General features: G+C 41.5%; 1 protein-coding gene and 3 non-coding genes across 4 annotated transcripts in view; all 4 read left to right on the plus strand.

Moving 5' to 3' along the window:
• LOC145978774 (N-acetylated-alpha-linked acidic dipeptidase 2-like) overlaps positions 1 to 19,213 on the plus strand; it is a 236,056-nt gene extending 216,843 nt beyond the window's left edge. Inside the window, exons 21-23 of the mRNA XM_083111590.1 lie at positions 17,076 to 17,157; positions 17,997 to 18,089; positions 18,922 to 19,213. Coding sequence (XP_082967716.1) covers positions 17,076 to 17,157; positions 17,997 to 18,089; positions 18,922 to 19,126 — 380 coding nt within the window. The 3' untranslated portion in view covers positions 19,127 to 19,213. The remainder of the gene's footprint in view (positions 1 to 17,075; positions 17,158 to 17,996; positions 18,090 to 18,921) is intronic.
• Positions 1,012 to 1,083, plus strand: TRNAP-UGG (transfer RNA proline (anticodon UGG)). Its single transcript has one exon. It is a non-coding gene; the product is annotated as a tRNA-Pro (tRNA).
• On the plus strand, positions 2,631 to 2,702 carry TRNAP-AGG (transfer RNA proline (anticodon AGG)). Its single transcript has one exon. It is a non-coding gene; the product is annotated as a tRNA-Pro (tRNA).
• TRNAP-UGG (transfer RNA proline (anticodon UGG)) lies at positions 3,740 to 3,811 on the plus strand. The gene has a single exon. It is a non-coding gene; the product is annotated as a tRNA-Pro (tRNA).
• Positions 19,214 to 22,455: the final 3,242 nt, after the last annotated feature.

The raw sequence follows: 22,455 nt of genomic DNA on the forward strand, positions 1-22,455 counted from the left end.
CATACAGGATAGAAGGATAGGATAGAGAATGCTGTTCTTTGAAACCAAAAATAAATCATTAAGAAACGTTGTTTGCCTTGATGTCACCCGTGCGACCTGGAAATCTGTGGGCATTGAGTAGCAGTTGCAAGCTCTCCGGAAGTACAGCAGGACAATTTAACATCAGTGTGAACGTTTTGAGCTTTCAAATAATAAACATATTTTAAAAACCGAGTTCGAGTACGAGCGAGCATTAGAGATTCAATGCAGGAACTTTCCCACTGAACGATCGCGACCTACGAGGCCTCCCGCTTTGCTTACACCCTCCTTTTCGTTCCTCTTACAATGCTTCAGTACCGCTGAATGTTCTGCAGTCCACACGGGCATACGAACTCGTACGGTCGCTTGTCAAGTTCTGCTGTAATGTGCAGCCGACGGCAAAGGGGAGTAGGCCAATTATCCAACATCATGTTCACTGAGTCTGTTTTCCACATTTCGTAGGTATTAAGCCTCCATTCGTAGGCGTAGTGATTAGCACATCGCACATCGTTCGAATCCTGGCCTGGGCACGGATGTTTGTGAGTATCCATTCATCCATTTCATGATATCATCACTAATACCCATTTTCGCAATTTGCCAGAAGTGGAATGAAACCGAAGTAAAATAAAGCAAATCAATCAATCGAAGGTAATAAATTGAATAAAAAATGGCAATGAACCAAAAAGAACATTGCTTTTGCATCAACATAATTCCACCCTTAAAAACAATATTGACTGTAGAATAAAAAAAGAGAAGAAAAAGTGCATACCAAGAATGATTTGTTTTCTTTCATAATCCTTATTCAGATTGATATGAAATGAATCCGAGATAATTTATAAGAGCCTACAATCCATATGGAGAAAGCTGCCGCACAACCTGTTTATCCCAACGCGCTGACGTCGGAGACTTGACTCGAAGAATGAGTCGCACAATATCGCTGATGGCGTACCATGCTGCTAGAAATGGATACATACTTTGTTTGTTGTTACAGGCGGCTCGTTGGTCTAGGGGTATGATTCTCGCTTTGGGTGCGAGAGGTCCCGGGTTCAAATCCCGGACGAGCCCGGCTTTTTCCTTTTGCACAAGCAGCCGAAGAAAGCGAAATCGTGTTGAATATATACATGGTGTCCCCAAAATAAGTAGCATAACTTCAGGAACGTGATTCTCACATGTAAACAATTTAAATAGTTGGCATAAACATAGGTAGTTCCGGGAATCCTTAGTTTCCGAGTTGTAGGCATTCAAAACACGTGCTAACCCGAATGTCAATGTCTCCCACCTGAAGATAAAGACTTTCCGGTTGACACTGAATTCTTCACAGTATCCTAGAGGAGATGTTCAAAATGTCCACCTCCTGCCTCAAGATAGGAATTGCCTACCTTCGCGTGTTGATTTGAGGAGTTGCATTCACAGTATCCAGAATTTCTTCTCCCTTCGCAGGAGTTGTAAATCGTTGTCGTTCTCTCGTGGCAGCACGAAATGAAAAATCCCTTGATTCACATAACGGTGGACGGATTCTCACAAATGTTTTCTTATCTGGAAATTTCCGTTGTGGGAACCTTTCCTGGTACAAACGAAGAGCCTCTCCAGAGTATTGCCTTCCGCCAAACCATTCATGAAGAGCATATCTTCTCTCTTCTGGTTTGTGTACATGGTTTCATTAGCGTCATTCAACATATACAACTACCAAAAGTACTATCAGATTGTGTTCAACAGCATCTTGTGTCGCAGGAAACCACCTGTGGTAGATAACGACATTCCGATAAACATGCGTTGTGAAAGCCTACAACTCTGAAACCAAGTATTTCTGCACGAATGTTTATATAAGCTATTTTAATTGTTTACATGCGAGGAACACATTCCTGCAGTTACTCCGATTATTTTTGGGTCACCCTGTAAAATGAGATATCGTCCCTTCAGAAGTTCGATTTTCCATGATCTCTGTTAGACTACGAAAAGGGTGGGCTCTGAACTATGGATCAAATTCAAATTCTTCACATCCGTTGGCAAAATTCAAACTCCTAATTTGCGTTCAGTCTCTGGGTGTAGGACCTGTGGCAACCCACCATCGTGAGGAACTTGGGGAGCTTCGAGTGAGTGAGCGTAATCCGGTCCTGAAGTCCTGCAATGGCTGGAGATTGGTCGGGCCGACCACCCGTCCCCCTAGTCTATCTGCAGATGTACACGCCCCGCTTGTGGCCCGCGTGGGAGGGAGGCCAGGAGTCGGTAGGTAAGCCAGGGCCCAATATTGGGCTGTAGCGCTTTAGCGTTACTTTACTACTACTGATCAAAAAGCAAATATTAAAAAAATAATATAAATAAAAATAATAAAATATAAATTTCATAAAAATAAAAATGCATAAAAATTAAAAGAAATGTAAAAATGGAGGTCATCATATCCTAGTATTTTGAATAACATTATTGTTGTATCAAATTCACGATTGAATTTTAAAAAAATTTTCGAATCTTCTCTTGGCAATTTACGACAGACGTCCGAGTTTAGACTGCGATATCCCAAATAGAGGACAAATGTTTCCCATAGACGTCACGATAAGGTTAAAGACGTGCTTAAATAAAACCATGCATGTTATATAAGGAGGTTACCAGTCAGTGGCTTGTTGGTCTAGGGGTATGATTCTCGCTTAGGGTGCGAGAGGTCCCGGGTTCAAATCCCGGACAAGCCCATATTTTCCTGATCTGTCTTGTATTGCATACAGGATAGAAGGATAGGATAGAGAATGCTGTTCTTTGAAACCAAAAATAAATCATTAAGAAACGTTGTTTGCCTTGATGTCACCCGTGCGACCTGGAAATCTGTGGGCATTGAGTAGCAGTTGCACGCTCTCCGGAAGTACAGCAGGACAATTTAACATCAGTGTGAACGTTTTGAGCTTTCAAATAATAAACATATTTTAAAAACCGAGTTCGAGTACGAGCGAGCATTAGAGATTCAATGCAGGAACTTTCCCACTGAACGATCGCGACCTACGAGGCCTCCCGCTTTGCTTACACCCTCCTTCTCGTTCCTCTTACAATGCTTCAGTACCGCTGAATGTTCTGCAGTCCACACGGGCATACGAACTCGTACGGTCGCTTGTCAAGGTCTGCTGTAATGTGCAGCCGACGGCAAAGGGGAGTAGGCCAATTATCCAACATCAAGTTCACTGAGTCTGTTTTCCACATTTCGTAGGTATTAAGCCTCCATTCGTAGGCGTAGTGATTAGCACATCGCACATCGTTCGAATCCTGGCCTGGGCACGGATGTTTGTGAGTATCCATTCATCCATTTCATGATATCATCACTAATACCCATTTTCGCAATTTGCCAGAAGTGGAATGAAACCGAAGTAAAATAAAGCAAATCAATCAATCGAAGGTAATAAATTGAATAAAAAATGGCAATGAACAAAAAAGAACATTGCTTTTGCATCAACATAATTCCACCCTTAAAAACAATATTGACTGTAGAATAAAAAAAGAGAAGAAAAAGTGCATACCAAGAATGATTTGTTTTCTTTCATAATCCTTATTCAGATTGATATGAAATGAATCCGAGATAATTTATAAGAGCCTACAATCCATATGGAGAAAGCTGCCGCACAACCTGTTTATCCCAACGTGCTGACGTCGGAGATTTGACTCGAAGAATGAGTCGCACAATATCGCTGATGGCGTACCATGCTGCTAGAAATGGATACATACTTTGTTTGTTGTTACAGGCGGCTCGTTGGTCTAGGGGTATGATTCTCGCTTTGGGTGCGAGAGGTCCCGGGTTCAAATCCCGGACGAGCCCGGCTTTTTCCTTTTGCACAAGCAGCCGAAGAAAGCGAAATCGTGTTGAATATATACATGGTGTCCCCAAAATAAGTAGCATAACTTCAGGAACGTGATTCTCACATGTAAACAATTTAAATAGTTTGCATAAACATAGGTAGTTCCGGGAATCCTTAGTTTCCGAGTTGTAGGCATTCAAAACACGTGCTAACCCGAATGTCAATGTCTCCCACCTGAAGATAAAGACTTTCCGGTTGACACTGAATTCTTCACAGTATCCTAGAGGAGATGTTCAAAATGTCCACCTCCTGCCTCAAGATAGGAATTGCCTACCTTCGCGTGTTGATTTGAGGAGTTGCATTCACAGTATCCAGAATTTCTTCTCCCTTCGCAGGAGTTGTAAATCGTTGTCGTTCTCTCGTGGCAGCACGAAATGAAAAATCCCTTGATTCACATAACGGTGGACGGATTCTCACAAATGTTTTCTTATCTGGAAATTTCCGTTGTGGGAACCTTTCCTGGTACAAACGAAGAGCCTCTCCAGAGTATTGCCTTCCGCCAAACCATTCATGAAGAGCATATCTTCTCTCTTCTGGTTTGTGTACATGGTTTCATTAGCGTCATTCAACATATACAACTACCAAAAGTACTATCAGATTGTGTTCAACAGCATCTTGTGTCGCAGGAAACCACCTGTGGTAGATAACGACATTCCGATAAACATGCGTTGTGAAAGCCTACAACTCTGAAACCAAGTATTTCTGGACGAATGTTTATATAAGCTATTTTAATTGTTTACATGCGAAAAACACATTCCTGGAGTTACTCCGATTATTTTTGGGTCACCCTGTAAAATGAGATATCGTCCCTTCAGAAGTTCGCTTTTCCATGATCTTTGTTAGACTACAAAAAGGGTGGGCTCTTAACTATGGATCAAATTCAAATTCTTCACTTCCGTTGGCAAAGTTCAAACTCCTAATTTGGGTTCAGTCTCTGGGTTTTCGGCCTGTGTGTAGGACCTGTTGCAACCCACCATCGTGAGGAACTTGGGGAGCTTCGAGTGAGTGAGCGTAATCCGGTCCTGAAGTCCTTCAATGGCTGGGGATTGGTCGGGCCGACCACCCGTCCCCCTAGTCTATCTGCAGATGTACACGCCCCGCTTGTGGCCCGCGTGGGAGGGAGGCCAGGAGTCGGTAGGTAAGCCAGGGCCCAATATTGGGCTGTAGCGCTTTAGCGTTACTTTACTGCTACTGATCAAATAGCAAATTTTAAAAAAATAATATAAATGAAAATAATGAGAAGAAATTTCATAAAGATAGAAATGCATAAAAATGAAAGAAATGTAAAGTAAATTAAGGACATGCACAGTAAAGTAAATCTTTCGGTAGGCCTATGTCTGAATCAATATATAATTATATAATACATTACATCATACTTTAATATTATAATATGTAATTCAATAAGTAGACCCATTGTCCCGGTTCTAAGCCCTCATTTGAGGCTCGAATCATCATTTGAGGCTCGTCGTAGCCTTTTATGATGTATATTTTGAGGGGTAGAGTTGGCTACACTGTGGGGGCACTGTAGCCTTTTATGAGGGGGGTCTATTGCTTTTTGTTTACATCTGGTAACACTGCCGTAGTTTGACAGTGTTGTTAACCTACTGGGTTTTTTTCACTGAGGCTCGAATCATCATTTGAGGCTCGTCGTAGCCTTTTATGATGTATATTTTGAGGGCACAGAGTTGGCAACACTGTGGGTTTACTGTAGCCTTTTATGAGGGGGGGGGTTTATTGCCCTCTGTTTACATCTGGCAACACTACCGTAGTTTGACAGTGTTGTTAACCTACTGGGTTTTTTTTTTCACTGAGGCTTGAATCATCATTTGAGGCTCGTCGTAGCCTTTTATGATGTATATTTTGAGGGGCCTAGTGTTGGCAACACTGTGGGGGCACTGTAGCCTTTTATGAGGGGGGTTTATTGCCCTCTGTTTACATCTGGCAACACTACCGTAGTTTGACAGTGTTGTTAACCTACTGGGTTTTTTTCACTGTAAATTTTCATCAAAGGGCCTGAGGGGTCCATGTATTTTTTATGTCTGGCAATACTGTTGGGGGGCCTAGTGTTGGCGACACTGCGGGTTTACTGTAGCCTTTTATGAGGGGGGCCTATTGTCCTCTTTTTATATTTGGCAACTCTATTGGATGTTTTGTTTGAGGCTTGGGTTTTGCCAACCCATCTGAAGAAAATTCCACTATATGATCTTTCACTGGCTAAGCTAACCTACAAATAGGAATTGGCAACACCGACGAGCCTCAAATAATAATTCAAGACTCGTCGGTGTTGCCTACCCACTCTACAAAAATTCTACTATATGATATTTTGAAACTTTTGAATGCAACTTATCGTAATTTTCCAACTGTGGGACCAAATGTTTATATATTGTAACTTTTGTAAACCTCTTTCGGGAACAATGTGTCGCACACACACACGCGCGCGCGCGCGTGCCTGTATTGTGACGCAAGCAAACAAAAAAAACTTTGCCTGTCATTACAAAAAAAAACTTTGACCGTATTCTTAAATAACTAACAAGGACAATGAATCTTTTTGGCTTCCGCAAACAGATCAACATGGAGACTGCACCACCAAATTCCAATAACCTCTTACCTTCCGTATTATCTAAACTCAATGGTTTACTGATTGTTCATCTCAACAGCATTTGGACGAAACTGAATGACGATGTGGGCAAGATGTTTTATGTTTTTAATAACAATTTACATTTCTACGAAATTCCGATCGACGGGAAACTTCAAATCACCGTGAATCCGGAAAACGCAGGCGAAATCAAAATTTCTACCGGCAAGAATATTTTTCGAATCAAGCACGACAAGATGCTTTCTAACATTACGTACGATGTTTCTGCAGGAGATTATCTTTACATGGAACTTCTCGGAGATTACGACAAACTTATTCCTCTTTTTGTAGAATTACGAATCGTCTATCCTATTATAAATAACCGTTAACCAAAAATGCCTAACGACATTTTCGGCAACACCAAGCGTGTAGACCACGCAGAAGAGATTCTCATGTTGGACATTCGAGTTAAGAAGTTGAGGACCGATTTGATTGCTTTGCAGGAGACCTTAAACAAAAGTTTAGAGTCGGAAATCGCTACGCTCCAAACGCAATGTCTCGACCCCATTCTGAAAATCGATTCCGAACTGAAGACGCTGATAAAAAATTATGTCGACGTACCTTCTTACGACAACGTTCAAAATATACAGTTGAGCGTGGATTCGCTTCAAAATGATTTGGCCAAATTACAGCAATTTCAATCGAAAAATGAAGATTTGGAAAAACTGAAACTCGAAATCGAAGAACGAACTTCCGCAATAGAAAAGAATTTCTCTGAACTTCAAACCGTCGTGAACGATATAGATGCAGAACGCTTACATGTCGTCGTTTCCAAATTACAAGAAGAATTCACCAGCACGTTGGAAGAAATTAAATCCAAGTTGCAGACTTTGGAAGATACAATGACGAACCTACCATCGTCGGACGAACTGCAGGTCATCGGTAAAAGCGTCGCGAACATAAAAATTCAATTGGAGGCCTATCAAGATTTCGAACACATTCAAACCACCATCGCTACGCTTCAGGCGTCCTTGGAATTGATCAACGAAGAAATTAAAAATATTCACGCTGAAGCGAGAGCGTTGACGAGCATTCAAGACACGTTAAGCACGGTTCAGCAGAAGATCGAATATTTAGAAAATTTGAACGTCGAAACGAATCTCGCTCATTTTCATCACGTACTCGACAACATACAGGGTGACTTGGAATCGTTACGGACGAGCGTGCCTTCGAGCGAAGATTTGGAAAAATTGAAAACGGCGGTGACGGCACTATCCGATTCGAACGACATCAAAAGTTCATTGAGCGATCTCGAGAGTAGGGTGGCCAATCTCCCCACCTCCAAAGAATTGCACGCTTTGAAAAGGAACATATCTCGAATGCTGAAACGACTAGAAACGGAAACGGCGAACGTGGAACAGATTCGAGACGAAATTAGTTCGCTGGTGTCGACGCTGCCCACTTCGCAGAGCGTCGCCGACCTTCACACGCAGTTTACAGAGATGCGAAGGATCGTGAACGATCTTACCGAGAAGAGCTCGAAATTGAATCAAGTCGAGAACCTTCAGAACATTGTCGTCAACATCAGAGATCAAGTTGGAGTGCTGGAATCCACGCAGGAATCGACGCTGGCCTCTTTCGGTGCCAAGTTGCAAGAACTCAACGAAAACTACAAGCAGTTGAACGTGGAAGTGAAAATCAAACCGTCGTTTTCTGCCGTAACGGATACCATAATCGAGCATTTGCTGCCCATCGAAAATAAACTCGGACAAGTTCACAGTAATCTGCTCGGCGTCGACACTAAATTCGCTAAACTGCATTCTCTGCAAGCCATCGAAATCAACAGCGTACCCAATCAACAGAGAATCTCCACGTTCGTCGAAGGTAACAAACTGTACATGTTGCATCCTTATCATCCGTACTACAAGTTTCTCCTCGATGGCACGATTCAGATAAACGAATTTTCGTACTGGTCTCACGGTAGAAAAGCTAGCGTTCCCACCATGACTTTGATATCGAATCGTGGTGTCCAGAAAGCAGGAAACATTCCTCTGGCGCGTTGGAACGAAACGCGCAACATATATGAAATACACGAAGACGAAGATCTTACCGTTTTCGACGTGAGTGCCGGCGATAAGCTGATCATTCAAAACACGAGCGAAGTGCCACCCTCTTTGAATCCCATCACGCTTGTGCTTCTCTTGAAACGTAATCTCTAAAAAAATGTCTAGGCAAGCCATCGTCGAAGAATTGCATAAACCTGCACGCCGTAACTACGAACGTTTGGCTGTGGTAACCAAGGGCATCGACGACCTCTGGCAAAGCGACCTCGTGGAGATGAGTAGCGGCAATTTGAAAAACGTACATAAATTGAACAAGGGCAACAAGTACCTCCTCACCGTCATAGACACATTTTCGAAATTCGCATGGGCTCTACCTTTGAAGGCGAAAACGGGAACGTGCGTCACGGAAGCATTCAAGACAATTTTTTGCGAAAGCGGTGGCAGACGACCACGGTTTCTGCAAACGGACAACGGTAAAGAATTTTACAACGCCGTATTCCAAAAATTTATTCAAAAACACAAGATTCGACATTATTCGAGCTTCAGTCACATCAAAGCCAGCATCGTGGAAAGATTCAATCGAACCTTGAAAACACACATGTGGAAACGATTCACGCTTCGGGGAAATTACAAATGGGTCGACATCCTGCCGGAACTCGTCGACACCTATAATGATACGGTACACAGAACGATAGGTATGAAGCCAGCTGACGTTACGAAATCTGACGAGCAGCGTTTAATTTCTACAGTTTACTGTCCAAAGTACACACCCACGACAAAAAAAGCTAAATACAAAATTGGAGACCGGGTGAGGATCAGCAAATTCAAACGCACCTTCGAGAAGGGATTCACAAAAAATTGGAGCACGGAACTCTTTACCGTGGTTCGAGTTCTACCTGGAAACCGACACACGTATATAATAAAAGATAGTAGCGGCGAGATTTTGAAAGGAAGATTTTACGAAGAGGAACTCTCTAAAACAAAACACCCCGACACGTACCTCATCGAGAAAGTATTGCGTAGGAAAGGTGACAAACTGTTTGTCAAATGGCTGGGACTTCCGGAAAAGAGTTGGATCGACGCGAACGAAGTGATCTTGTGAGTACGTGGAACGTGGTGAAGCGTCTACCGGATCCGGAAAGTCAAACGAGAAAAAAAAAAGAACGGCAAGTTGCTTCCCGACAGCATCCGCTGTCTGATCGTAGGTCCTTCGGGGTGTGGGAAAACGACACTGCTCGTGGACAATTTTCTCCTCGCACCGAATTGGTTAGATTGGAAGAACAGGCACCTGTACGTGTTCTCGAAAAGTTTGGAGCAATCCAAATACCAGCAACTGATGAAACTGTACGATGGTCTGGACATTGCAACGTTCGCCTCGGAAATAAAACCACTCGACGATTGTCGTGAAAATTCAGTCGTTGTGTTCGACGACGCCATCCTGGAAAATCAAAATGAAATTCGCAACTTTTTCACGCAAGGTCGTCACAAAGGAATGGATTGTTTTTACCTAGCTCAAACGTTTTCCAAAATTCCAAAACAGTTAGTGCGCGACAACGCTAATTTCATATGTTTGTTTCGTCAAGATCACACCAACCTCAAGCATGCGTACGATGACTACGTAGGCGGAGACATGAACTACAATCAATTTTCGGAAGGCTGCTGCTCTACTTGCTGGAACGGTGACGATTTCGGATTCGCGACGATCGACATGACGAGGAAACCCAACGACGGAAAATACAGAAACAAAATCAACGACTTTCTAAACGTTGCAACGTTGTGAGAAACGACGTGTATAAATAACGTCATGACGAAACGAAAAATCGAAGACGAAAATCTCAAGCTTCGCGATTACCTCGCGAAACGCTTCAAAGGTTGGAAATCCGAGAATCGCGGATTCTACGAAGAGAAGAAACGTCAGGATCAACCCGTGATCGATGCCATCAGCAGTCTAGGTAAAGAAATTAAAAGTGTCACGGAACAAAATAAAAATTTGATCAACGAACTCGTACCGCTCGCAGCTAAAAGTTACGCCGTACCCACGCCCATTTCGAGCATTCCTTCGACGCCGTTCGAACTGAAGGATGCACCGGCACGACGTCGAGCCATAGGCAGCACGTCTTCGGATAAAATCGAGTTGGGACCTTTGGCACGAGACTACCTGAGCACGGGGAAATTCGACAAGGATGAAGTGTTCGGATTGTATCCCAGCATGGAAACCAGCGAAGGCGGCGGTACGAGTTCGTTGATCAAATTTTTATTTTGTTCCGTGACACTTTTAATTTCTTTACCTAGACTGCTGATGGCATCGATCACGGGTTGATCCTGACGTTTCTTCTCTTCGTAGAATCCGCGATTCTCGGATTTCCAACCTTTGAAGCGTTTCGCGAGGTAATCGCGAAGCTTGAGATTTTCGTCTTCGATTTTTCGTTTCGTCATGACGTTATTTATACACGTCGTTTCTCACAACGTTGCAACGTTTAGAAAGTCGTTGATTTTGTTTCTGTATTTTCCGTCGTTGGGTTTCCTCGTCATGTCGATCGTCGCGAATCCGAAATCGTCACCGTTCCAGCAAGTAGAGCAGCAGCCTTCCGAAAATTGATTGTAGTTCATGTCTCCGCCTACGTAGTCATCGTACGCATGCTTGAGGTTGGTGTGATCTTGACGAAACAAACATATGAAATTAGCGTTGTCGCGCACTAACTGTTTTGGAATTTTGGAAAACGTTTGAGCTAGGTAAAAACAATCCATTCCTTTGTGACGACCTTGCGTGAAAAAGTTGCGAATTTCATTTTGATTTTCCAGGATGGCGTCGTCGAACACAACGACTGAATTTTCACGACAATCGTCGAGTGGTTTTATTTCCGAGGCGAACGTTGCAATGTCCAGACCATCGTACAGTTTCATCAGTTGCTGGTATTTGGATTGCTCCAAACTTTTCGAGAACACGTACAGGTGCCTGTTCTTCCAATCTAACCAATTCGGTGCGAGGAGAAAATTGTCCACGAGCAGTGTCGTTTTCCCACACCCCGAAGGACCTACGATCAGACAGCGGATGCTGTCGGGAAGCAACTTGCCGTTCTTTTTTTTTTCTCGTTTGACTTTCCGGATCCGGTAGACGCTTCACCACGTTCCACGTACTCACAAGATCACTTCGTTCGCGTCGATCCAACTCTTTTCCGGAAGTCCCAGCCATTTGACAAACAGTTTGTCACCTTTCCTACGCAATACTTTCTCGATGAGGTACGTGTCGGGGTGTTTTGTTTTAGAGAGTTCCTCTTCGTAAAATCTTCCTTTCAAAATCTCGCCGCTACTATCTTTTATTATATACGTGTGTCGGTTTCCAGGTAGAACTCGAACCACGGTAAAGAGTTCCGTGCTCCAATTTTTTGTGAATCCCTTCTCGAAGGTGCGTTTGAATTTGCTGATCCTCACCCGGTCTCCAATTTTGTATTTAGCTTTTTTTGTCGTGGGTGTGTACTTTGGACAGTAAACTGTAGAAATTAAACGCTGCTCGTCAGATTTCGTAACGTCAGCTGGCTTCATACCTATCGTTCTGTGTACCGTATCATTATAGGTGTCGACGAGTTCCGGCAGGATGTCGACCCATTTGTAATTTCCCCGAAGCGTGAATCGTTTCCACATGTGTGTTTTCAAGGTTCGATTGAATCTTTCCACGATGCTGGCTTTGATGTGACTGAAGCTCGAATAATGTCGAATCTTGTGTTTTTGAATAAATTTTTGGAATACGGCGTTGTAAAATTCTTTACCGTTGTCCGTTTGCAGAAACCGTGGTCGTCTGCCACCGCTTTCGCAAAAAATTGTCTTGAATGCTTCCGTGACGCACGTTCCCGTTTTCGCCTTCAAAGGTAGAGCCCATGCGAATTTCGAAAATGTGTCTATGACGGTGACGAGGTACTTGTTGCCCTTGTTCAATTTATGTACGTTTTTCAAATTGCCGCTACTCATCTCCACGAGGTCGCTTTGCCAGAGGTCGTCGATGCCCTTGGTTACCACAGCCAAACGTTCGTAGTTACGGCGTGCAGGTTTATGCAATTCTTCGACGATGGCTTGCCTAGACATTTTTTTAGAGATTACGTTTCAAGAGAAGCACAAGCGTGATGGGATTCAAAGAGGGTGGCACTTCGCTCGTGTTTTGAATGATCAGCTTATCGCCGGCACTCACGTCGAAAACGGTAAGATCTTCGTCTTCGTGTATTTCATATATGTTGCGCGTTTCGTTCCAACGCGCCAGAGGAATGTTTCCTGCTTTCTGGACACCACGATTCGATATCAAAGTCATGGTGGGAACGCTAGCTTTTCTACCGTGAGACCAGTACGAAAATTCGTTTATCTGAATCGTGCCATCGAGGAGAAACTTGTAGTACGGATGATAAGGATGCAACATGTACAGTTTGTTACCTTCGACGAACGTGGAGATTCTCTGTTGATTGGGTACGCTGTTGATTTCGATGGCTTGCAGAGAATGCAGTTTAGCGAATTTAGTGTCGACGCCGAGCAGATTACTGTGAACTTGTCCGAGTTTATTTTCGATGGGCAGCAAATGCTCGATTATGGTATCCGTTACGGCAGAAAACGACGGTTTGATTTTCACTTCCACGTTCAACTGCTTGTAGTTTTCGTTGAGTTCTTGCAACTTGGCACCGAAAGAGGCCAGCGTCGATTCCTGCGTGGATTCCAGCACTCCAACTTGATCTCTGATGTTGACGACAATGTTCTGAAGGTTCTCGACTTGATTCAATTTCGAGCTCTTCTCGGTAAGATCGTTCACGATCCTTCGCATCTCTGTAAACTGCGTGTGAAGGTCGGCGACGCTCTGCGAAGTGGGCAGCGTCGACACCAGCGAACTAATTTCGTCTCGAATCTGTTCCACGTTCGCCGTTTCCGTTTCTAGTCGTTTCAGCATTCGAGATATGTTCCTTTTCAAAGCGTGCAATTCTTTGGAGGTGGGGAGATTGGCCACCCTACTCTCGAGATCGCTCAATGAACTTTTGATGTCGTTCGAATCGGATAGTGCCGTCACCGCCGTTTTCAATTTTTCCAAATCTTCGCTCGAAGGCACGCTCGTCCGTAACGATTCCAAGTCACCCTGTATGTTGTCGAGTACGTGATGAAAATGAGCGAGATTCGTTTCGACGTTCAAATTTTCTAAATATTCGATCTTCTGCTGAACCGTGCTTAACGTGTCTTGAATGCTCGTCAACGCTCTCGCTTCAGCGTGAATATTTTTAATTTCTTCGTTGATCAATTCCAAGGACGCCTGAAGCGTAGCGATGGTGGTTTGAATGTGTTCGAAATCTTGATAGGCCTCCAATTGAATTTTTATGTTCGCGACGCTTTTACCGATGACCTGCAGTTCGTCCGACGATGGTAGGTTCGTCATTGTATCTTCCAAAGTCTGCAACTTGGATTTAATTTCTTCCAACGTGCTGGTGAATTCTTCTTGTAATTTGGAAACGACGACATGTAAGCGTTCTGCATCTATATCGTTCACGACGGTTTGAAGTTCAGAGAAATTCTTTTCTATTGCGGAAGTTCGTTCTTCGATTTCGAGTTTCAGTTTTTCCAAATCTTCATTTTTCGATTGAAATTGCTGTAATTTGGCCAAATCATTTTGAAGCGAATCCACGCTCAACTGTATATTTTGAACGTTGTCGTAAGAAGGTACGTCGACATAATTTTTTATCAGCGTCTTCAGTTCGGAATCGATTTTCAGAATGGGGTCGAGACATTGCGTTTGGAGCGTAGCGATTTCCGACTCTAAACTTTTGTTTAAGGTCTCCTGCAAAGCAATCAAATCGGTCCTCAACTTCTTAACTCGAATGTCCAACATGAGAATCTCTTCTGCGTGGTCTACACGCTTGGTGTTGCCGAAAATGTCGTTAGGCATTTTTGGTTAACGGTTATTTATAATAGGATAGACGATTCGTAATTCTACAAAAAGAGGAATAAGTTTGTCGTAATCTCCGAGAAGTTCCATGTAAAGATAATCTCCTGCAGAAACATCGTACGTAATGTTAGAAAGCATCTTGTCGTGCTTGATTCGAAAAATATTCTTGCCGGTAGAAATTTTGATTTCGCCTGCGTTTTCCGGATTCACGGTGATTTGAAGTTTCCCGTCGATCGGAATTTCGTAGAAATGTAAATTGTTATTAAAAACATAAAACATCTTGCCCACATCGTCATTCAGTTTCGTCCAAATGCTGTTGAGATGAACAATCAGTAAACCATTGAGTTTAGATAATACGGAAGGTAAGAGGTTATTGGAATTTGGTGGTGCAGTCTCCATGTTGATCTGTTTGCGGAAGCCAAAAAGATTCATTGTCCTTGTTAGTTATTTAAGAATACGGTCAAAGTTTTTTTTTGTAATGACAGGCAAAGTTTTTTTTGTTTGCTTGCGTCACAATACAGGCACGCGCGCGCGCGTGTGTGTGTGTGCGACACATTGTTCCCGAAAGAGGTTTACAAAAGTCACAATATATAAACATTTGGTCCCACAGTTGGAAAATTACGATAAGTTGCATTCAAAAGTTTCAAAATATCATATAGTAGAATTTTTGTAGAGTGGGTAGGCAACACCGACGAGTCTTGAATTATTATTTGAGGCTCGTCGGTGTTGCCAATTCCTATTTGTAGGTTAGCTTAGCCAGTGAAAGATCATATAGTGGAATTTTCTTCGGATGGGTTGGCAAAACCCAAGCCTCAAACAAAACATCCAATAGAGTTGCCAAATATAAAAAGAGGACAATAGGCCCCCCTCATAAAAGGCTACAGTAAACCCGCAGTGTCGCCAACACTAGGCCCCCCAACAGTATTGCCAGACATAAAAAATACATGGACCCCTCAGGCCCTTTGATGAAAATTTACAGTGAAAAAAACCCAGTAGGTTAACAACACTGTCAAACTACGGTAGTGTTGCCAGATGTAAACAGAGGGCAATAAACCCCCCTCATAAAAGGCTACAGTGCCCCCACAGTGTTGCCAACACTAGGCCCCTCAAAATATACATCATAAAAGGCTACGACGAGCCTCAAATGATGATTCAAGCCTCAGTGAAAAAAAAAACCCAGTAGGTTAACAACACTGTCAAACTACGGTAGTGTTGCCAGATGTAAACAGAGGGCAATAAACCCCCCCCCTCATAAAAGGCTACAGTAAACCCACAGTGTTGCCAACTCTGTGCCCTCAAAATATACATCATAAAAGGCTACGACGAGCCTCAAATGATGATTCGAGCCTCAGTGAAAAAAACCCAGTAGGTTAACAACACTGTCAAACTACGGCAGTGTTACCAGATGTAAACAAAAAGCAATAGACCCCCTCATAAAAGGCTACAGTGCCCCCACAGTGTTGCCAACTCTACCCCTCAAAATATACATCATAAAAGGCTACGACGAGCCTCAAATGATGATTCGAGCCTCAAATGAGGGCTTAGAACCGGGACAATGGGTCTACTTCAATACACAAAGAAGGCTATTTACTTTGTACGCTCCCCCAAAGAAAATTGTACAGGATACATAGCAGCATACGAAAGTGAAGTGGCTACTTTCAATCATGATTTATTTGAATTTTCTTCACGGATCGTGGGATATGTTGAAAATTTCACTTTTCTTTCTTGTTGTATTTTCCTTAAATACCGTTATCGTGTAGAGCGAATGATAAATAAGAAAATTACTTAGAAAAAGGTACTATACGTGTTTAACCAATTAGAAAATATGGATTTAATATTAATATGTTTTTAAATAATTTAACGTTCATTACTCTTTACAAAATATTTTGTAATCGGCGATATAATGGGAAACTGTGTGTATTTTAACATATAATATCTTCCAATTATTCAATTTCATTATCCATTGTGTACACGTATCCACTGTGCACTTGGCAACCCTGAAATTACGCCTAACTCCATATGCAACAGTCCAACGCTTTGGGTAAGTTGGGTTGCCTTGGATAAAATGCCGTTTACCTGAATCTTTTGGTGAAAGCTGTATACAACAGTTGAATTGACAATACAATAGAAATCATTATGTAGGCTAAAACGGGTGTGAGTGATTGGGAGGGATGATTGCGCTTCTTGTGGACGCTGACAGGCACAGACCTTCAACTGCCACTGCTGGGGACGACAATTATCCAATATATTTAAATTTTAAAAATGTTACGGATACAACTCTCTTGTACATGTTCTGCATCAATAATATTTCTACTGTTCACAGTCATCACGTGACGCTCGTTTATTTTGATTGGTGGTATTTCCTGCGAATCGTCTGATTTCCAGTTCATTCAGATATCTTTACTTCCTGGAAATTACCTGTTAGATATTTTGCTCATCGCATCATCTTCATCAATCCTTACAAAAACTGATATAATGTCTTTTGCTGTTCAATTCAAACCTCAAAACTGTATGTATATACATCCGAGATGACTTTTAAAGATATAAGTCAGGTTGAATACAACAATTATGTAGACTTAAAGGAGAAATTATATGTTCAATCAGTAGAGTTATTTTTCTTTATATTCACATGGCGTAATTACAACATAATTACAATATTGATCAATATTCTATTACAGTTTTATTAGAGGAATCCATAAGAAACTTCAGCATAGTAGTTCACGAATGGGAAGAAAAGATTAAAGATGTGAACACTTTGAAGTAGGTATATTTTTTATATCCTATTACAATTATTTCTACATGGTATCTTGAATATGATGTCACATTTTATTCGGTTCTAACAATTACGCTGATTTTGTTGAATATTTTTCGAGCACAGAAAATTTAAAGTCCTTTAAAACTAATGACTATTAAAATATTAAATATGTAGGCTACAAGTCAATGAAATTTACTAATTTTATCATCAGATCAATAAATAAGAAACATTAAATATACTAGCAAGAATACGAAATTATAGTTTATCTCGTATACTGTATGTAACTCAAGAAGAACTCTGTATGTCTCGAAAATAAGCTAATTGTAAATTTGCTCACAAAGGTGTTTCACCTCAGTTAGAAGTCGATAAAGTTCAATATTATTTCTTCATTTTTGTAAACCGCTCAACTCTGTTTTTACTATTCTTTATCAATTATCGAAAATTCAATGAAACTAAATGTGTTGTGAAATCAAAATTACTGCATATTTTCTAAAAGCTTATTTCGGTCTAACATATGATTTTGGGTTTTTCATAGAAATGCGACACAGAAACTACTTAGATATATTTGTAGTTTAAGTACTTCCAAGTATATATTTCTTGTCTCCTTTCAAAATATATTCATCAACTAATTACGGCTTATTATCTTCATTGTATCCCATCCGACCAACTAATATTTTCACGAAACGTCTCCATAGACTAATGTCTACAGTTAATGTGTTACCAAAAAAATTCTTCAACACCACAACGTTGAATCTCCTTTTTTTATATCTCTTACTTATAATGTAATTTTTGTGTCATATATTTTGTATTTAATTGTGTATTATTAAAATGCATTTGCTTGCAGCCCAATTGAAGTGAGAATGTTGAACGATCAGATTATGGAGATAGAGAAAACCTTTATTATACCTGCTGGTTTACCAGAGAGGCCAAATGACAGGTGAGTGAAATGGAAATACGATAAATTATTTGCGAATTCTTGCTTATTTCTGGAAAGAAAATCATTCAGACAAACAATTTTATCACTACTGAAATCCATACATCCGTTATACACCGCATACGAGGTGTGACAAAAGAATTTCGAGACTTTCTCTGTAATGAAAATAATGAGAAACGGAAGCCAATTTTAGCACAAGATGTCTCAAGTTGTGATAATATATTGTGTATAAAGTTAATTATAACATTAAATCATTTCTAAGCTTTGATCAGGGGCGGGAGAAATTTCGATACAGACGTATTTCGTTCACTCACATGTTGCTCAAATTTTGACTAATTAAATACTTCATAACTCAAAATTCAAAATATGTAATGTTTTTGTAATAAACTCTTGTCATGGGCTTTCATTTTTCCCATTCTTCTTATTTATTTAGTGATTGATTGCTGGTATCGTCGCCTTGTAATCAAGGCTAACCGGGTTCGATACCCGGTGGTGACACACAGTGGAACGAATCCCACTTTAAACTGTAGATCCAGTCCCGATTAGCCTTACTGGGTGTATAGAGTGAACTAATACCACAAACTTAATCAATCATTGATCGATTGATTTGGATTATTTTACTTAGTTTTTCTACCACTTCTGTTTAATCGCAAAGATGAGGATGGGTGATGATATGATGAAATCGTAGCGCGTTGTGCTAACCACTCCGCCACGAAGGTTGGCCCTCCATATTTACAACACATGCCTTGCCTAAATACGAAATATGCTGGAAGCTATTTTTATCCATTTTACAAGTTGATTAATATATATTAAGTTATACTTTCTTACCTTACAGGCATTCCATATTCACCCAGAGCAAATTCAACGTATATGGAAGCTCAGGGTTTCCTGGCATTGTAGATCTTCTGTATGAACACAACATGGCCACGAACGATTTAAGAAGAGAAGAGATCGAAGAAACTATAAGAAAACATTTGTCAGATTTGTACATCATTTTTCACCGAGCAACAGACTTTCTCAAACCAGTTGGGGCAATTTGATAGTGCACATTGTCATACAACAATGTAACTGAGTCTTCAGTGTATTTTGCTTTTATACTGTGAGTCGAATAACATTGTAAACTGATATTGTTGTTTTAATTGCTAAATACGAACGTGTTCTACAGCTGGGGAAAATACAGTATGTTCGCTTAGTGGTCACAAGTGTCGTTGTGAGTGAGGTTTATTTTTTCAAGTTCACTTCAGAAATATGGCACTTGAGGTAAAATTACATGTACACTCTGTCCCGAAAGTCTCTGGAGCAAGCGAACGAAAGCAAGTCTCTGCGCATGTAGTGACTCGATAGGGCTCGACTAAAGAATGCGTGGAGGGGAAGTGAGTGTATGGAGGAGAAAACGCACCTGCAGCTACCAGCCGTTTGTAGCAGCGTGCAATGGTTTGTTTCTCCCACTCGCTTTCTTCCCTCTCTTCCGTTAAGAGCGGTCTTGCTTCACAGATTCCCGACATAGAGTGTAGAACTTGACTTTACATCTCTAATTAGGGACAGATGCAAAGATGTAATTCAAGAGTGTGCATGTTGTGGTATGGGCTTGTGGAGGTTATAGCCAGCAGCTCAGTGTTTTAAAGAACAAACTCCTAGATCCATAAAAGGTAAAACATCGAAATTAATACAAAAAGGAAGAAAACCCCTTGCAACATTGTTGGCCATTCAATTTTCTGGTTTTAATTAGAACAGATAATTCGCTAATTCTATTTATATCCCCATTGTTTAAGTTGTTATTTGGTAGTGACATGGACGTCCGGAAGGAGGGAGGGTAAGGGTCATGTTTCCTCTGGAAAATGAATGTTAACCTAAAATTATATATTTCACATATATAATTTCATTTCAGTCACAGCAATTTAGGTTAATTATTAGAAGGACGTGGCACCAACATGATAACTTCAGACTGAATGTGTATATTTTAGACAAACTATTATGAGGAATAGATGAATCGTTTGCTTTCTCCTTGAAAAAGAGAACCTGCGGACGTTCTAGGGTACTTATTTTTTCAATTAGGAAATTTTTGCGCCATTATAGTTAGCTGTTGGGGAAGTATTGCGCGCAGCTGAAGGAAGAACTTTTGGTAGACTGACAATGAATAGGAAAGCATTACGTGAGATAAACTTTTACTTTCTGTGGATGATAAACGTTTCATATTCTTAAACTACCTTAATGTAAGTAAACAGAAAATATTTATTTCAATGCAATTGCCATCTTATTATTTTATTACCCTAAACCAGTAACGCACACCACTCGCAACTGATGAACAATATATTTTTGGAAGCATCGAGAAACACGATTTTAAATGAAATAATAGTTTTCTCTAATTAAGTGTTAAAAATTAAGTTGATTTAATTGGACACCCTCCTCCGTAGTCGAGCGGGTTAAGGCGTTCACTCGTCTTGAGATCGTTCGCTGCGGGACGGCGTAGGTTCGAATCCGGCTCTGGTCGGAATTTATTCGGCCTACGTATAGGGCCGGTGGCAACCCACCATCGTGAGGAAATTGGGGAGCTCCGAATGAGTGAGCGGTAACCCGGTCGAGAAGACCTACTATAACGGCTGGGGATACGTCGGGCTGACACCCCGACTATTCCAATACTGGTCTAAGATCTCTACGCTATACCAGGTGACGGAGGAACAGTGTGGGAGGGAGACCAGCAGTCGGTAGGTAAGCCAAGGCTCTCAAGGGCTGTCGCGCTGTGGGTTATTAATTGGACACTACATAATGTAAAGGCCGCAGGTGTTCGTTTGGACTTTTTCCAAAATAATATTAAAATGAAATAGATTTTTGGAGACATTTGTTGTAGAGAATTGGAATTTTCCACGTTTTAAAATTATTAAACCCATTTTTACTGCATATGATAGCTAAGATATATTAAATTAATTTAGTAACAGTGCATCTACACTATAGTCGTATAGATTTCTATTCTGTACAGTGGCGGCGCCAGAATCCGTATATTGATAAATTAGTGTGGGCAGATATCAAGTATATATAGGGTAAAATCGGGTAGCCCCGGACATCGGGTAACATCGGACAGTGTGAGTTCCGAAACTGCGGTATGAGCTAGCAACACTGTATCAGCAGAAAAAGAAAGGACTTTGTTCTCCCCTGCACGTGCAAGTAGTAGGAGTTGGTCGGTGTAGAATAGCGGACGTGTTGCAAGCCGCTCTGTTTCTGCGTATGCGGTGTTCGTCCCGAAGTAACTTAAGGAAGGTCATTGCTATTATAAAGGTAAGTAAATGAAACACAAATACTTGTCAGTGTACTTGTTAGGGTTTGAACAAATCGTGTGTGAAACCGCAAGTATATATTTGACTGTGTGTTAGTATGAGGCATGTTATTGTCGAATGGTACGTGTCGGGTAGCCCCGGACAGGCAATTGGAGGGTAACACCGGACAAAATGTAGCAGTTCTTGACACTGTGTGATAGCGTTCCAGTTCTGCTACTTGTTGACGGACATTGCAGTCATAAGGATTTGAAAGTGATCCAATATGCGAGGGTTCACAGTATTCATATGCTCAGTACTCCTCCACATACCACGCACAAGACTCAGCCCCTTGACGGTTATTTTATGAAACCGTTTAAAGGAGCATACATAGAAGCTTGTTCGATGTGGATGCGCAAGAATGCTGGAGTAAAGATAACCGATTATGATGTAGCGCACCTTGTTGCAGAGGCATACCGTAAGGTGTGTCTCATGGACATTGCTCTCGATGGATTTGGGTACACTGGAATATATCCATTCAACCGTAATATATTCACAGACATTGACTACCTGCCCGCAAACGTGAAAGATGTTACACTCCGCAAACCTGTGAAGACCCAGAACCTTCAACTTCAGCAGCGGTGGAGGCAACGGGGGCTGCTTCTTCTCCGTCTTCTGCAGTGGATGCACGTTCTCTACATGTCACCGAGGAACCTGAATCTCCTCGTCCATCAACTAGCAAAGGGCTCTCCATTATTGAAAAGTTATCACCAATACCAGAAAATCGTAAGAGACGTTTAGCGTCACGAACAAGAAGCACTGCAGTGAGTGAGATACTAACATCTTCACCATATAAGAAGCAACTTGAAAGAAAGGTAACCTCAACACATGTACTAGCAAAGAAAGGTCGCAAGAAGCTAATGGGCCACGATCAGCTTGCTTGTGACAATAACAAAGAGGACATACGACCAGACGAACAGGAAAGCACAACTGAATGCATCATTTGCGGTGAAACGTTCAATGAAGACTGGGTTCAGTGTCAATCCTGCGATGGCTGGGCCCATGACAACTGCACCGATATCGAATCAACTGATATCCATTACACATGTGATCACTGTAAA

This window comes from Lepisma saccharinum, chromosome 25 (genome assembly GCF_977018435.1).
Source record: "Lepisma saccharinum chromosome 25, izLepSacc3.1, whole genome shotgun sequence".
Taxonomy (NCBI): domain Eukaryota; kingdom Metazoa; phylum Arthropoda; class Insecta; order Zygentoma; family Lepismatidae; genus Lepisma; species Lepisma saccharinum.